At 33.3% G+C, this 17,587-nt stretch overlaps 1 protein-coding gene across 1 annotated transcript in view; it reads left to right on the plus strand.

Annotated features, from left to right (window-relative positions):
- Positions 1-17,587, plus strand: part of LOC125054731 (nuclear receptor-binding protein homolog) — a 35,787-nt gene that overhangs the window by 16,225 nt on the left and 1,975 nt on the right. Inside the window, exons 2-8 of the mRNA XM_047656774.1 lie at positions 9,876-10,100; positions 11,412-11,542; positions 12,290-12,468; positions 13,303-13,477; positions 15,551-15,669; positions 16,250-16,397; positions 17,204-17,411. Coding sequence (XP_047512730.1) covers positions 9,876-10,100; positions 11,412-11,542; positions 12,290-12,468; positions 13,303-13,477; positions 15,551-15,669; positions 16,250-16,397; positions 17,204-17,411 — 1,185 coding nt within the window. The remainder of the gene's footprint in view (positions 1-9,875; positions 10,101-11,411; positions 11,543-12,289; positions 12,469-13,302; positions 13,478-15,550; positions 15,670-16,249; positions 16,398-17,203; positions 17,412-17,587) is intronic.

Raw genomic sequence — 17,587 nt, forward strand, 5'->3', positions numbered from 1 at the left:
CCTTACCTGATCAGTATTGGCCTAGTGATTTTAGCGTGCGCCTTTCAACCCTGGTCGTCGGTTCGATCAACGAGGAAATTCGAGGAAAACATCGTGAGGAAACACTATGTCATAAAGCCAAAAAGTCGACAGCATTTGTCAGGCACAGAAGGCTGATATCATGAATACCTACATAATTAAAAAGACTAAATTAAATCTATAAAGTTTTCTTCAGATTTGGCTTTATTGTCTCTATGAAAATTCATCAACACAATGGCAGTTTGAGTGTAGAAAAATGATTTCGTTTCTCATCAAAATCCTATAAAAATGTTTGATGTACCAGGATAATTTATAAGAAGTTATTTCGTATCATTATCACTAATGACAACATTAACCAATGTTGACTGTATAGCAATGATAACGGTATTATCTGTTATCCGATAAGGTTATTGTTCTTAGTAATATCATAATGCGATTAAGACGGCCCTGAATTCTATCTAATATTTAAATGTATTGCGAACCAAGGCACGAGCGATAGCTTTTAAATAATATTTTAAAATGTTTACCTTTGATTTTTAGCACAAGAGATTAGACAAACATTTTCCATTGTTATCAAAATCGAAATTCATTTATTCATATTGATAAATATGTAGGCTTACAAAAGTATTAGAAAATTGGAAGGTCTATTATATATACTATTTTCCACATCAAGGACGTAAAGAAGGCGAAAAGAACTGGCAAGAAACTACAAGAATTGAAACCATTCTTCACTTGATATACCTATTGAAATACTTAAGGAGCGTTCAAGTATTACGTAACGAATTATTTTCAGTTTGTAAAACGTTACGATGCGGGGCGGGGATTGAATTACACGTTATTGTTAATATTATTTTCGACTTACACCACATAATAGTAACTGAAGAGTCACTAGGTGGTCAAGAAACGTTTTACTATACTTGGGTACTGAAAAACGTTACGGCGAGTTACATGGGGGGGGGTCAATAATCTCCAAAAATTGCGTTACGTAATACTTGAACGCTCCCTTAGTCATAATATTAAAATAACAAACGCTAAGCATAGCAGGTAAATATTTTTGAATAACGATTTAATGATACTGTCTCAGTAAATACCATGTTACATATGTGAATTAAAATACTACACAAAATCTGTGTAATTGGATTGGTTTATCTTAAACCTATGACGTTAAATCTAATGATGAAACCACCTAAGTGTTAATTAATATGTTTAATAGAAACTATTTGTTAGACTTGCTTTATAAAAGCCAAGTACAATGTAATGTATCGGTAATAATTTAAGTTAAATAAGACAAGATATAGCTAGTTATTATATGAATAATTGTATATTGTACTCATCTATCATCTACTATAATATTATAAAGTGGAAAGATTTTTTCACCATTAGAATCCAACATTATCCTAGTTGAACATAGGCTATAGAATATCTTCAGAAACATAGTTCCGTATGAAAACTATGAAAATGTACCCTAAGGAAAAATTCCATTAAAATCTCTATGCTGCAGAAACTATTGTACTAAAATAAATATTAAGCCGTGCGAAGGCTGGTTATTTGTTCATCGTATAGTAGTGGTAGTGCGCAGACAATCTTTTGTGTTTTTGTAGTTTGTTTAAACTGTGTGTTTTATCTGTTAATAAAACGAAATCAGTCGAACACGGATACTGGCTTTATGTAAATAACTATTTGAAAAGATCTGGAAAATTGTGGTAAATTTGCTTATCATACATTATGTCATAGCTGTTGGATTGCGTCATTCATTTACTAAATGTTTCGTTTTAATTAATTTCCACACAGTCACTTGATTAATATGACACGTATATTTAGTTATTTGGAAAAACTTCACAAATATTTGAAATTAATTTGTTAACATAGTTCTAAACACCGCACAATTAATTAATATTCGAAATGAAGCAATAAAATTGACATGATGTAACTTTTAAAGGGAAAATTTTATTCCGATTTTAACCGACTAAAAGGAGGTTATTAGTTTACCTGTATGGGTGTGATATTGTTGGAACAGGATAATATGTATGATGATTTATGCTTTTAAGTGCTAAATTTCCTAATTGTATGTATATTTGTCCACATGTCTCAGAAACTGAATATGTCATGTTACATGTCCGCTCGAAACTGCGTAGATACTTATTATCTCAAAAACTAAACCGATATTGATGAGTATTGGACTGTTCGCAGAATATACCTGACAAGAATCGATATGATATATTGAGTTTCTGAGAGATGTGGACAAATATACCAGATTCTTAAGTAAAGCTTTCGTATTTTTTTTATTGTTTTTACATTCAAATTACCGCTTTCATTGGTGTGATTTTTCTTCAAATGGTTATGTAAGATAGTCCCTTATAAATGGTAATTGTAAATGATCCTCTTAACAGTGTCGGATGTTCGTAAGCTTCGTTCTATTAATAGCCAGTTGGCTTTAAGTTGCTCTGCCAAGAATAACTTATTGCAGAATGTTTGCTTTTAAGCATTGGCTTTTTTCTGGTTTCAAAGAATTAATGATGTGTTCTGTCTAATTAAATTCAACATATTGAATCTTATTACATTGTGTATTGATTTAGTATTACACAATAACTGGCTACCATACACTTGACTTGTTTCTAAATATAGTGACCAAATGCACATATAAATGTATGTTATTTAGTTGTCGACGCAAACGCCGCTGGCGATTGAATAGCTTTTATACTTGTCATTTCCGTTGCATCTGAAACATCAAAGATAGGCTTAAAATGGCTATAGTTAAATGAAAATAGATTAACGCGACTAGGTGTTAGATACCTCGTGCTTAGCTTGGAAATCTGCCAGAGCATTGTTGCGAATAGTGCGCGGGCGCCGCGGTCCAGCCGGGTCGACGACTTCGCACGCGATAAAGGGTAATTGTACTGGACCCTATCTAATTACCGAATGCACTCCGAAGTGCAGAAAACCCCAAACCTATGAAATATTTTCTATTATTAGTTAAATATACCTTTCAGCTGACTGGCGCCTTTTAGTCGCTGGCAATGTGACAAAATTCTAGGCACAAATAAACTAATACATATTTAACTTACTAGGGTTTTCCTAGATGCCTAAAAGATTTGAAGAGGTGTTATTTAAATAGATACAGATAATATAGCAAGTTATAACAATTACGTATTTATGTTTCAACTAAATCTGAAGGAATTCTATAATTTTTGAAATGATTAGTTACATTGAACATGTCTAGGCAATCGCGAGGAAGTCAATCGAGTGCGAAATAACATAGCTCGAGGTCTCGACATTGACCTTGATCAAGATTGATCGGGGCGGGAAGGTACCGGTGCCGGGTGCTCGCTCAGTCGGGAATAATCTATTCCTGGATCCTACGTCAGTTAAAAGTCATCAGAAACCAGTGACGTTACGTATATATTTATGGTTTAAAATATGTGGCCACGCACCTCCAATAAATCAGAATCATTAAAAACAGAAAAGTTAATAAATTAATGCCAAAATGTTTGATATGTCGAGTTTGACATCCTATATGTATTTGTATTGTGACGGATTATTTTAAGGGTTTTACTGCAATTTGCAGATTTAGCCTATAAATATATTTAAACTTTAAATGTTGTAATTTTTTGTAATGAAACCAATTTCATAAGTATTCCTTAACTATTAGGTAAATATAAGTATTGTATCCTATAGAGTAATTATCATTTTTCTCTCTCTTGTCTCAACGGTCAAGTAAGAACAGTTCCAGGCAACTCTGTTAAGAAAAATATTACACGATATTATTTAACTATTCTATTTAATTATTTACGCCACAAAAATTGGATATTGTCTATATTATACACAAACTATTAGCACAATTATTATGTGCTAATTATTATTATTAGAGTTTTATTAATGAATCCGTACAAAAATTGGTTAGTTAAAATTTCTTAATATGAGTATTAGTTGTGTTAGTGTTGTAAAAAATTAAGTTTGTTTTTTTAATTGGGCTAGTAATGTATGGCCCCTTTTAGGGTAAAAGCCGCGTCCATATTTTTACATTATTTTTTCTGATTTTTCTCAATGCATTGCTCAGATCTAATTGTCTTGTTTTAGATTATAGGGATCATACGTTGAAAATGCATAATTTAACTGTCACACGTGTTTTCTTGTTCTTCGTTTTTCATATGTAACGAAAGGTGGTGGTCGCTATCCTCACGGGGACCAGCCTTGCTAATGGTTTGTGTTTAATTCCATGCCATTATAGGGCTAAAAACTTAACTTAGGCGACTACTACAGTTACAAACAGCCTCCAAATCCTAAAATAATTAGTTCAGTATTTTGCATAAAAATAAGACTTATTTAAAGTATCCTAATTCTTTGGGATTTGCATTTTTTTTTCTAGACAACACATCTGTATTAATAAATATATAATTCGGACTTGACGTATTCAAATCTATTTAATTACATCCGTTACTCTAGTTGTGCTAACGTCGTCACAAGGCCATCCATCACTGGACGCTTCCGCAATCGAAATACAAACAAAATAATGCGCAAAAGCTGTGTAATTCACGTGACGAGTTAAGCACGTCATGTTGCATTGCGCTGCAATCATAATGCTAACGAACCCTGCGCGTGCGCCGATAGTGTTATCATTAATGCGAATGCTGTACAATAGTTCAATACCCATTGTACTTCTGCAGTTTCTGGTAGGCTTCTGTAACGATGACGATCATTCTCCTTTTAGCAATAACTAACGCATATGCCTACGACAGTTAAAGAACTTGAATAGAAGCTCTTGTTTCAAGAACACTAGAATTTATGTGTTAATTGGACTGCGATCGAATAAAGTAAGTCAGTTTTATGGTGGTAGGTGCACGTGTGTCGCGTGAGCAAGGTAACGAACTTACCACGTGTACTGATAACTATAATAGAATTGTATAACTTTTTTGTATTGTAATCGAACTATAACTCTGATATTTAAAATAATACATTGTTTTAAGCGCGTGTAAAATGATAAGAAATAACCTACGTACGGGGGTGTTCAATAAAAGGCTTTAATGCGATACATTCATTAAACCGTGGTGCTAAGTTGAAGCTAGGAGTTCTCGCCTCTGGGCGGGAGCTCCCCAGTATCAGTTTCTTCCACTTGACCGTATTCAACGAAGAGCGGTTCGAATCGTCGACAACCAATCTCTCTCTGAGCGTAGGTCACTACATGTAGTGTCACTTTGTATCTTCTACCTCATTTACCATGGAGAGTGTTCAGAGGAGTTGTTCGAATTAAAACTGTAAACAGTGTACCGATTCTTAAAATGCCGGCAACGAACTCGCGACCCCTCTGGTATTGAGAGTGTCCAAGGGCGGCGGTATCACTTAACATCAGATTAGCCTCCTTCCGTTCGTCCCCTGTTCTATATAAAAAAAAATAGGAAGAACTTCCATTAACGACGATTCTAAGACAAGACATATATAGTGACAAAACAAATTATTAAAAAAGTTGGAGATATTTTCGGCGGAATACTACTGTATGTTTTATAGCAGACAAAATAAGGGTTTGAAAAAAGTGTGAGCGAGCTGGGTGGCCACAATTCTTTCTTACGCGCAGAAACAGTCGAGACTTGCTTAACAACTGAACTTGGCACATTTTATGTATTTCCATCTGTAACATTTACCATGTAGTATCTCACAATTCTATACAAGATTAATTTCCAATCCAAGAATGGAAGGAAATAAAAATACTTTACTTTTGAATTATAGTGAGTTTTAACTTTACGTTACGTGAACTTTTAAATGATTTATCGCTGTAGACAAACTTGAAAGTAGAAAGCGGTAATGAATGACCAGACTCGTGATCATACTACAACTACCTTTTCTCTTCAATAAATCTATCGAAAGTTGAGTACTCAATCAATTTAATTGCTGCATTCGGTATGAACAAGGCCTTAATGTTCAACATACCTATATTATTAATTATAGAATTAATATACATAAACAGTTTACTTGTTCACATTTCGAATTTATTAATTTTAAACAAGCTTACCACAAAACCTTAATAAAATCGATAATAACATTAAGTTTTCGTACCACGTAAATCCAAGCCATTAGGCCGAGGTATTCTTAAGGTGTGTCAATATGAAGAATGAATTACTGTATTGAGGTAGTAATTAAAAGCTTTATTGAAATGAAGCTTACAACAACTTGTCAGAGAGTCTATAATATTATATACACCCAAGTTCACGTGTCAACCTTTTACGCTTCTCATAAGCATTAGGAAATTGTGAAGACATTATATTCTCATTACACGATAGCTGGTTTTGATAGTTGATAAGATACTTGCAAATTCAGGACTCAGGTACGGAATGCTACACTAAATACATAGTTTCAATAATATTTAAAATTTTACGCAAACATTAATAGTAACATATTATAGAGTCTGGCTAATGAAGGAAGATAACGAAAAAGCGCGGCAAATTCAAAATTTTTTAGTATGGTATCCCTAAAAGTTTGATATATTTTGTGGATTAAACTTACTTGATACTTGATTTTATTTTATTATTCTTTACATTGATAGTAACTGCATTTCTATGAAATTAAATACTTTACGTATTTAGTCTTTTACTATTGATACTTAAAATTACTAGCATTGCATGGAAAACTAAAACTATATTTATTATAAAACACAACTTTATTCGGAATAATCAAATCCTGCGAAAGAAACGAAATATTCTATCAAATAAAACAAAGTTTAGGCTATTTATACCTGTTAACTATTCGGAAAAAATATATAATAGAAATAAAAACGAGTAATTGCATGAAGTATCAAGACAATAAATCATACTAACCTAAAGGTGCGCTTACACGAGGGCAATAATTGCTCGGCGACACGAATGGACCGATCTGGAGCAATTAATGGAGCAATTTCAATAATTTCAATAAATTGCAATAAATTATTTCGGCGATATTGCTTCTAATTGCTCCAGATATTTCATATCGCTCAATGTCGCAGATACGAATTGACGAATATCCAATGGACTTGGAAATTCCTAGCAATTTTTGTATATGTCTCATTCGCACTTGTTTGTTTTGCGGCTTGCCGTCTTGCTTCCGCGGGGAGAACGAGAGGTCTAAATAATAATAATTTCTAATTACTTTATTCGAAAGTAATTCAAAGTCTGTTCGTGACATTCTAGTAAAGTTTTTGAATAATATATCATCTATTTCTTTACATAATGAAAATTTTGTAAATTTTGTCCTCTTTGCCAAAAACTATCGCACCCAGATGCGCCTATTCCTTTTCTTTCTTTTTTGTTTTTGATTAATGATAAAAAAAGCGCTACAAGCCGCTGCAGCAAGAACAATGTCGTCCATAGCGAGCGAAAACTGAAATGCTCGTGTATGACAGTATTGCCTAGTTGATGAAGTTGCGCCATATCGCTCAATATTGTATTGCGCAGTATTGATGCTTGATGTAGTCGTGACGTCATAATTGACGAGTATTGACTGGAATTAAGCAATTTTAGTTGCCCGTGTAAGCGCACCTTAAGAAATTCAATGACATTCTGTGTTGCCATCCGAAAGATTTCAAATAATTCAATTATCTTCTTTCATTAGCCAGACTCTAGCATACAAATATTGAAAATAGTGTCTGGTCTATTGTTTTATCATACCCTATTATTCGATGACTTACTGAATCATAAGTTAGCGCTAAGTTTGATGTACGTTAAAATTGGCTGTCTCGTGATGACAGGATCTTAGTAATTGGTCTGATAAAAATCTTAATTAAGTATACAACGTATTAAATATACATAAAAATTTAGCTTGTGATACATTATAGTTTTTAGTTTAGATAGCTTTATGGAATAGTTAATACTTAATACCATCTTTCAAAAACGTAGATCCACTTCCAATGGCTGTTTAATGTGACACTCTTGGATTGCTTTGAAAACAAATAAATGTCAGAAAACATATTAGCATTATTTAATGAATAAGAACATAAGTTTTTTTAAATAAAATCGCTTTAAAAGACAGACGTATTCATTTCATTATCAAAGTTACAAGATAATTCAATAGCTATTTAATACATAAATACTGAGGTTTATGAATGTAGTAAGAATCTAGGTTTTAAGCCGAGTCTAGAGTGGTTTAGTCCAGAATAATATTTTTGATGTACGGATAATGAGCCGAGGGAGATGTAATTGAAAGAGCACGGAGCACAGGGCCAATTGAATGATTGCTTGTATCAATGATTTGCTGGTTCCATTCCTTATACAAAGTACCTTTAGAACCATTAGACAAATTGCAAGTCTTTAATTAGACCAGTGCCGATAATTTTTGAAACCAAAAAAAATTACAGTAGGATGAAACCCATTAGAAAAGCAGGGGAATATGATCAAAATGAAAGGAAAAATAAATTACGGTCGATCTGAGGTCGGGAAGGGGTAGGGGGGGAGGTTTAAGGGTAAAAAACGGTTTATCTCGATTTCCGGCAAAACTAAAAGTCCTATCGAAGAAAGTTAAATGGCAAAGTTGTAGGTAATAAAAAGATCTAAAACTTTTGTATTCACACATTTTTCACATAACCTCAAAATTGGTGTGAAAAATTCAAAAAACCAAGTTTTTGGTTTTTTATTTTTATCTTTTACAAAAATTTATTTTTTTAAACGAAATTTTGTGAAAACTTACCCTATTATGTCCCAAATATACTGTAATTTATTTGATTAAAAATATTTATTTTTTCACCTTATTTTGAATTAATATCGAAAAAACACCCTAATTTTCAATCGAAAATTCTGACGTCAAAATTTCAGCTTTTTTCAAAAAGTTGGAGTGCTTTCAGTTCGTTGAAATCTCTACTTTCCTATGGTAAAAAAATATATATATATTACCATAGTAAATCTTCTCAGAAAATGCAAAACATCGTATGCAGTAACGCCCAGACCCGTCATACCCTTCCCTACTTCTCTATGAATCTTCTTTAAATTATAATTAGATGCCTATTTATTACTATTTTAAGATAACTTATATATACCTGAGTGACCTTAAAAAAATTTTAGCCTTTAGATGAGCTAAAATTTTCGTATTTCATAGAGAAGTAGGGAAGGGTGTGACGGGTCTGGGCGTTACTGCATACGATGTTTTGCATTTTCTGAGAAGATTTACTATGGTAATATATATATATTTTTTTACCATAGGAAAGTAGAGATTTCAACGAACTGAAAGCACTCCAACTTTTTGAAAAAAGCTGAAATTTTGACGTCAGAATTTTCGATTGAAAATTAGGGTGTTTTTTCGATATTAATTCAAAATAAGGTGAAAAAATAAATATTTTTAATCAAATAAATTACAGTATATTTGGGACATAATAAGGTAAGTTTTCACAAAATTTCGTTTAAAAAAATAAATTTTTGTAAAAGATAAAAATAAAAAACCAAAAACTTGGTTTTTTGAATTTTTCACACCAATTTTGAGGTTATGTGAAAAATGTGTGAATACAAAAGTTTTAGATCTTTTTATTACCTACTACTTTGCCATTTAACTTTCTTCGATAGGACTTTTAGTTTTGCCGGAAATCGAGATAAACCGTTTTTTACCCTTAAACCTCCCCCCCTACCCCTTCCCGACCTCAGATCGACCGTAATTTATTTTTCCTTTCATTTTGATCATATTCCCCTGCTTTTCTAATGGGTTTCATCCTACTGTAATTTTTTTCACTTTTTATTTATTTTGAAGGCTATCTGCACTGGTCTAAATAGTGTAATTGTTGAAATGTGTTACACATAATTTCTCATAAAAATTAGTAGTAAATGTTGAACAATATTATATTTTTCTTTCTTGGTTTTAAAATTAAATTACTATTTTTATTAGTAACATAACAAAGTATATTAACTTTCCAGGTGGAACAGCGTGATGTGCCTGGCATCGACTGCGCCCACCTAGCTATGGACACAGAGGAGGGCGTGGAAGTGGTGTGGAATGAGGTGCAATTCTCTGAGCGCAAAAATTTCAAGGCGCAGGAAGACAAGATACAAGCCGTCTTTGACAATCTCACCCGGCTAGAACATCCCAACATCGTCAAGTTCCACCGCTACTGGACAGACACACACAATGATAAACCGAGGGTAAGCAAACATTTTGTCGCCATAACGGTTTGACAGGCTACACTGTGTAGTGTAATAAAATTGTCAAAAAACATTGATTAACAATTCCTCCATTGTTATTAAAAAAAAAGAAAAAAAAATGTTTATTCATCATAAGTACATATGCATGTACAATGTGTAAGATCTGGGAACCCTTTTAAGTAAAAAAATACCTGTGTCAGCTCAGCCCAGCTCTTTCATAACAAACTTAATTATAAATTCCTTAAAATATATTTACGTATATCCTGTATATATAAAATCATCGAATGCAGAATTACTAACTTTTAAAAATAACATAGTCTTCTTTCAGTAAAATACCCTATCTACGATATTTAAGGTACCTTCCCTTCATGTCCCATATCTTTGGGACGCCCTGTATAATTTAATAACATCTTTAATTTTTTTTTTTCAACACACCTGAGTGCACGAGTGAGTATGTGGGTGTATGTTAGTGAATGAGTAAGTGTGTGGTGCAAATGTGTTGAGTGAGTCAGTGAGTGAATGAATCAAATGTGTTACTACGTATTAGTTATCAGAAGTATCTCTAACACTGCGTAAGGTGTGTTCATAAGGACTGGCTGTCCTTTAGTAGTATTTTTAGATTATAGACGGTGAGCGGGTAAATATTAAGCAGTCTATTTAATTTATTATACATATAGTCTGTTTGCACAATGAGTCTTGCGAAGTCAGTCCTTACGGTCTGACCGACAACATCCCTATTTCTTTTTAGGAACAGCCTACTATCAAACGGGAGCGCTGTGTGCTTTTAAAATTAGACTTAGGACATACAGCTTCCTAACGGAAAGTAATTGGCTGATAAAGCTCTTCCTGCTGGGAATCTGTATAGCCGGAATAGCACCACATTTAAAAGTTATACTGAAAGAAACAAAATAATAAAAAAACTTTAGAGGTGTCAAGGGACACCCGGATTCCACCCGGATTCCCAATTCCTTTCGATTAATTTATATGTTAATTGGTATCATAACAGTATGATAGATTTTCTCGACACTAATCTTACGACGAAAAAAAAAAGCCAACATCACGAGATGTTCCCAGGCGGTCACCCATCCAAGTACTGATCTCGCCCGACGTTGCTTAACTTCGATGAGCGGACGAGAACCGGTGTATTACAATAGCAAATAGCAAAAAAGTGTCGTGACAACTTTTCGTAAGAATTTTTTCCGTCTAGCCCCCTTTCACAACGCGCGATAAGTAACTTCGTTCCAATTTTCTAGTTATACTGAAAGAATATACGTTAACTTAGATAATAAATGGTGATGGTAATGTTTTCAGGTGATATTCATAACGGAGTATATGTCTTGTGGTTCCCTGAAGCAGTTTCTTAAACGTACTAAACGAAATGTGAAAAGACTACCGCTGCAGGCCTGGAAACGATGGTGCACACAAATTCTTTCCGCACTCAGGTACATACATTTAATACAATTAACAATAAACCTAGTGTAGAATGAATCACCAGACTGAATGGCGTTTTATGTGGAAATGTGTGTTGGTCTAGACATGCTCTGAACCAATCAGCATTAAACGGAACGCGCCATCGTTTCTTCCTTTGTTTTACTGTTAAAACTTTGCCATTAAAAAGAGTGGCGGAATGATTCTTGCCCGCTCTACGCCCTTGACTTGCGAACTGGTCGTAAATGTATATTTACAATTAATTTAACTTTTTTTGACGTTCATAAGTGTACTTGTCTATATGAATAAAGATATTTTGAGTTTGAGTCTAACCCAAGAGTTTTTTTATTTTTTATTTTATTTGATCTAAGCTTTTGGAATCAACTGATAAAACACTAGACCATTGGCTCGACAAGTAATATTGTGCATTTTCATGTCAATTTTCTATTTAGCTTTTGACGGCTCATTGGTCTAGTGGTTAGTACCCCTGACTGCGAATCCATGGGTCCCGGGTTCGATCCCCGGCTGAGACAAACATCGATGTGATGAGCATTTGGTGTTGTGCTTAGGTCTTGGGTGTTTAAATATGTATTTATATATCTATCTATCTATAATATGTATGTATATCCGTTGCCTAGTACCCATAACACAAGCTTCACCAGCTTAGCATGGGACTTGGTCAATTGGTGTCAATTGTCCAATAAAAAAAAAACTATCGCTGTTTTAATAATAATTAACCGTAAGTATATAAACTATTGCAGTTACCTGCATGGATGCGAGCCTGCGATAGTGCACGGAAACCTGACATGTGATACAATCTTCATCCAACACAATGGGTTGGTGAAGATTGGATCAGTGGCGCCTGATGCCATACACCATCACGTTAAGACATGCCGCGACAACATGCGTAATATGCACCTCGTCGCACCCGAATATGGATGTAAGTATGCCTAGACTCACTAAACTACTACTAAACTTCGGATACACGAACATAGTGTCCAAACAGTATAGAACACTAAGACTGTTCCTCAACATTACTTTAGTTTTAGCTATTCACTAGTATTGTAGAAAATTAAGTCAACATAATATTACTTACTAGTCATAATTATCAACTACCGTCTATAATTAGTAATATTAACGCGTTAAACCAATTCAAAAGGATATTAAAGATACATATCAGAATGAGCCTCTTTTGTGAACTTTATTAACTTATGTAAAAACTTCTTTAGCATACTAATTTTTAAGTCTTATTCATATTTATGCAACTCTAAAACTTTAGATTTCCGAGACTTAGAGGAAGGGAAAAAGGAAGATATGTTAGGAATTTAATTGTAATTAAAATATTGAAAGTGTCGAAAATTAATACAAATTATAAAAAAAAAAATTATTTCTTCGATGATAAAAACACATGGCATTTTAGAATTATTGGTGATTTGAGATTTCAATAAATTATTTCATAAATTCTCATTACGAGATTTTAATTTTAAAAATGGAATTTCTATAAGGTAATTCGTCCTTCTCACTCTCTCTCTCTATCGTTCTGAATCGCTCTCTCCCTTTTCTTCGACAAAAACGCTGCACATCTTCGTGACGCTCCGTAAAAATTTTACCCTCATGCCTAAAGAAGTTTCACTTCAAAAATGTTAAATCAATTATACAGACGAATTAAAGGGGTTATATTGGCGCATCTAACTTAGTTTCTTATTAATTTAATGTGATAAATAAATGTATAATATATAACGCACACTTTATGAATTAAATACTCTATTTGCAGCATCTCAAATGGTAACACCGGCTATGGACATTTATTCTTTTGGTATGTGCGCGCTGGAGACAGCGGCTTTGGAGATCCAAGGCAATGGAGACTCCGGCAGCCACGTCACAGAAGAACACGTCGCTCGAACTGTTGAATCATTAGAAGAGACACGTCAGAAAGACTTCATTTACAGGTAAGGTGTGGACTGAAAGTGACAAAAAACGCATACGCAGTTTGCGTCATCGTGTTAGGGTCGTTCAGAAAAGATACAAAATTTATTGGGTAGTTACAAAAAATGTATTTCCAAAATTTATAATGTCCCTTTGATTAGTTATGTCAAAAAATTCAGTTTTTGTTGGACCATATGAAGACCACATTACTAATACATAATATGCGATCCTTGGGTGTGGCGCGCTGTGTGGTTAATATTATGTAAAAAAAAACTCGAATTAATATAATAATAATTCACTAAGACTTACATAACTTGTGGACTGAAATTGACATAATAGACCAGTGCAGATAGCCTTTAAAATAAATAAAAAGTGAAAAAAATTACAGTAGGATGAAACCCATTAGAAAAACAGGGGAATATGATCAAAATGAAAGGAAAAATAAATTACGGTCGATCTGAGGTCGGGAAGGGGTAGGGGGGGGAGGTTTAAGGGTAAAAAACGGTTTATCTCGATTTCCGGCAAAACTAAAAGTCCTATCGAAGAAAACTAAATGGCAAAGTTGTAGGTCATAAAAAGATCTATAACTTTTGTATTCACACATTTTTCACATAACCTCAAAATTTATGTGAAAAATTCAAAAAACCAAGTTTTTGGTTTTTTATTTTTATCTTTAACAAAAATATTTTTTTTTTAACGAAATTTGGTGAAAACTTACCTTATTATGTCCCAAATATACTGTAATTTATTTGATTATTAATATTTATTTTTTCACCTTATTTTGAATTAATATCGAAAAAACACCCTAATTTTCAATCGAAAATTCTGACGTCAAAATTTCAGCTTTTTTCAAAAAGTTGGTGTGCTTTCAGTTCGTTGAAATCTCTACTTTCCTATGGTAAAAAAATATATATATATTACCATAGTAAATCATCTCAGAAAACGCAAAAAATCGTATGCAGTAACGCCCAGACCTGTCATCCCCTTCCCTACTTCTCTATGAATCTTCTTTAAATTATAATCAGATGACTATTTATTACTATTTTATGATTACTTATATATACCTGAGTGACCTAAAAAAAAAATTTAGCCTTTAGATGGGCTAAAATTTTCGTATTTCATAGAGAAGTAAGGAAGGGGATGACAGGTCTGGGCGTTACTGCATACGATTTTTTGCGTTTTCTGAGAAGATTTACTATGGTAGTATATATATATTTTTTTACCATAGGAAAGTAGAGATTTCAACGAACTGAAAGCACATCAACTTTTTAAAAAAAGCTGAAATTTTGACGTCAGAATTTTCGATTGAAAATTAGGGTGTTTTTTCGATATTAATTCAAAATAAGGTGAAAAAATAAATATTTTTAATCAAATAAATTACAGTATATTTGGGACATAATAAGGTAAGTTTTCACCAAATTTCGTTAAAAAAAAAATATTTTTGTTAAAGATAAAAATAAAAAACCAAAAACTTGGTTTTTTGAATTTTTCACATAAATTTTGAGGTTATATGAAAAATGTGTGAATACAAAAGTTATAGATCTTTTTATGACCTACAACTTTGCCATTTAGTTTTCTTCGATAGGACTTTTAGTTTTGCCGGAAATCGAGATAAACCGTTTTTTACCCTTAAACCTCCCCCCCCTACCCCTTCCCGACCTCAGATCGACCGTAATTTATTTTTCCTTTCATTTTGATCATATTCCCCTGCTTTTCTAATGGGTTTCATCCTACTGTAATTTTTTTAGGTTTCAAAAATTATCGGCACTGGTCTATAATATGTGAAAAAAATTACAATACATATTTTGAGATTTATTTTTTTCATTTTTAAACTGATATTCTTATATCTTTACATACAATATTGTATATTATTGTTACTGCCTTTATCTACTGTACAACACCTTTTTTATTGTAATTTTATCTTACATTAAATTATAGTCTATGCAATGCTAGAAAGGAATATTTCCAAATGAACGTTTTTCCGTTTCTCAGTATCATATATACTCGTACCTATTTTACAAATTCAAATAATACGTGTTGATTACTCACCATCTTCATGCTTTAGCATCATTTAATGTTATGATGTCACATTTCAGATGTATCCAGAAGGATCCCGCAAAGCGACCTACGGCCCGTGAGCTGCTGTTCCACCCGCTGTTGTTCGAGGTGCACTCGCTAAAGCTTCTGGCAGCTCATACATTGGTCAATACGAGTGGTTAGTGAAGAGCATCATTTCTCCTATGAAATCTTAGATAATTACGACCATTTGTACATATACATTTTATATTTTATACAATACTAGCGGATCCGACAGACGTTGTCCTCTACACATATACAAAAAATATCTAATAATGTAAATTATTCTCGACTCCACTTGAACCCACAAAAAATTCACCAAAATCTGTCCAGCCGTTTAGGAGTTTAATAACAAACACATGCACAGCAGATTTATATTTATATATACTAGCTGTTAATTTGCTGTATAGATAAATAACCTAGATACCGACTGCAGCGCCATCTGCCGGGCTGATTTGTGAATCTAAACCATCAAGGGCGCTACCCAAAATGTAGTAAAATATATCGAATTATTATTTCTACGAAATACTTCTTGAAACTGTATTCAACAGGATATGTTTACGTTTTTTGCATAAAAATTATAATATATTTTTAGCATTCAAAACAATCTATTGTGAAGTAGTTTGTAATAGTAAAAGTTTACTACATTTTGTCATTAAATAAAATTTAACTTAACCTTTCTTAGAAACAACAATAAATTGACTTGTTTGTGGTTCTAGCCAACATATCAGAGACGATCACGGACGAGGTTTGTGGCAGCGGTGGAGCCCTGGCTTGGTGTGTGAGAGACGGAGAGCGAAGAGAGTTGGACGCTCGGGATTTACCACCACATGCCGAGAAACTTGAGAAGTTCGTTGAGGATGTCAAGTGAGTGTATTCGGATCGAAGGACCAAAATCTATTTGATTTAAGAGTCTGTGATAAAGTTATTTTTTAATTTTATATTGTTTAGCTGACGGGTTTTTATCGATGACTAATTATAGTATTGTATTTAAATATTCTAAATAATACATCAGAAGTAAAGGTTTTTTTAGAGTTTGATATGTACCATACCATTATGGTGTTACATCGTTATGCTAAATTATTAAGTGCCTATTTTGCATTACCGTTTTTTCCTACAAACTAAGAAGGAAAATGATGGTTAGGTCGACATTTTTTGTCCTTGTCACTCTTGTGTACTTGATAATAAACGTTAAAATATTTTTGAAGTTATACTTCTTTAGGCGCGTTATGAAAAATTGATGAGAGTGAAATTTTACGATGCGCGCGTACCGTGACACAAAATTAACAGAATGAAGTTGCCCACGGAAGATGCTACGGCATTGGACATAATTTAAAAACAACATTCGAATAATAATAGAACTTATGTTACACTTAATGTAAGAGAATAATAATAATTATTTATTTATTAAATTTTTCAAATGTAAACTGAACTTTATTGACTATAATGACTCCTTTTCCAGTCTTTGATTATTTAATTGTAATTAATTATTTGCATGCAATCAAAAACTATTTTTAATAATGCCAAAAAAGTATAACTTCTTACATAAGTATATATATATGTATATACTTTTTTTTATAATGTATTCCTTGTTTATGTAATCCCTACTTAAATTTCAGGTCTTATAATATTTACAGGTACTGTTTATTATAAAGAAATATAATAATTTATAGGTACGGCATTTATCCGTTAACTGCTTACGGGTGGTGGTCCGGTGGTCGTCGTGCCGCTGGTGGCGGAAGATCTCGAACGGCGACAGAGAGCGCTCCAACACCGCCAGAGCCACGCGCTCGTGACCGTGAAACACGACGAGTCGTCAACATGATGTGCTCCCTTAAGCCGCAGCCGCACCATCCTGACGCTGATGTTGCTGACTTGCTGGTAAGTGTAGAGCTTTAATGGTAGAATGGTGAGAAAGTTTACAGTATGTGTGGAAGCCGCTTAACTGTAAGTCAGTCGGTCATGCGCCTGCGCTTATGCTACTCCGGTCGTACCGGGCATCCGTTCCAAAGAAGTGCACTTGTGTTAATGTTCTTATTATATGACATTTGCATACC

Source organism: Pieris napi, chromosome 12 (genome assembly GCF_905475465.1).
Source record: "Pieris napi chromosome 12, ilPieNapi1.2, whole genome shotgun sequence".
NCBI classification, from domain to species: Eukaryota; Metazoa; Arthropoda; class Insecta; order Lepidoptera; family Pieridae; genus Pieris; species Pieris napi.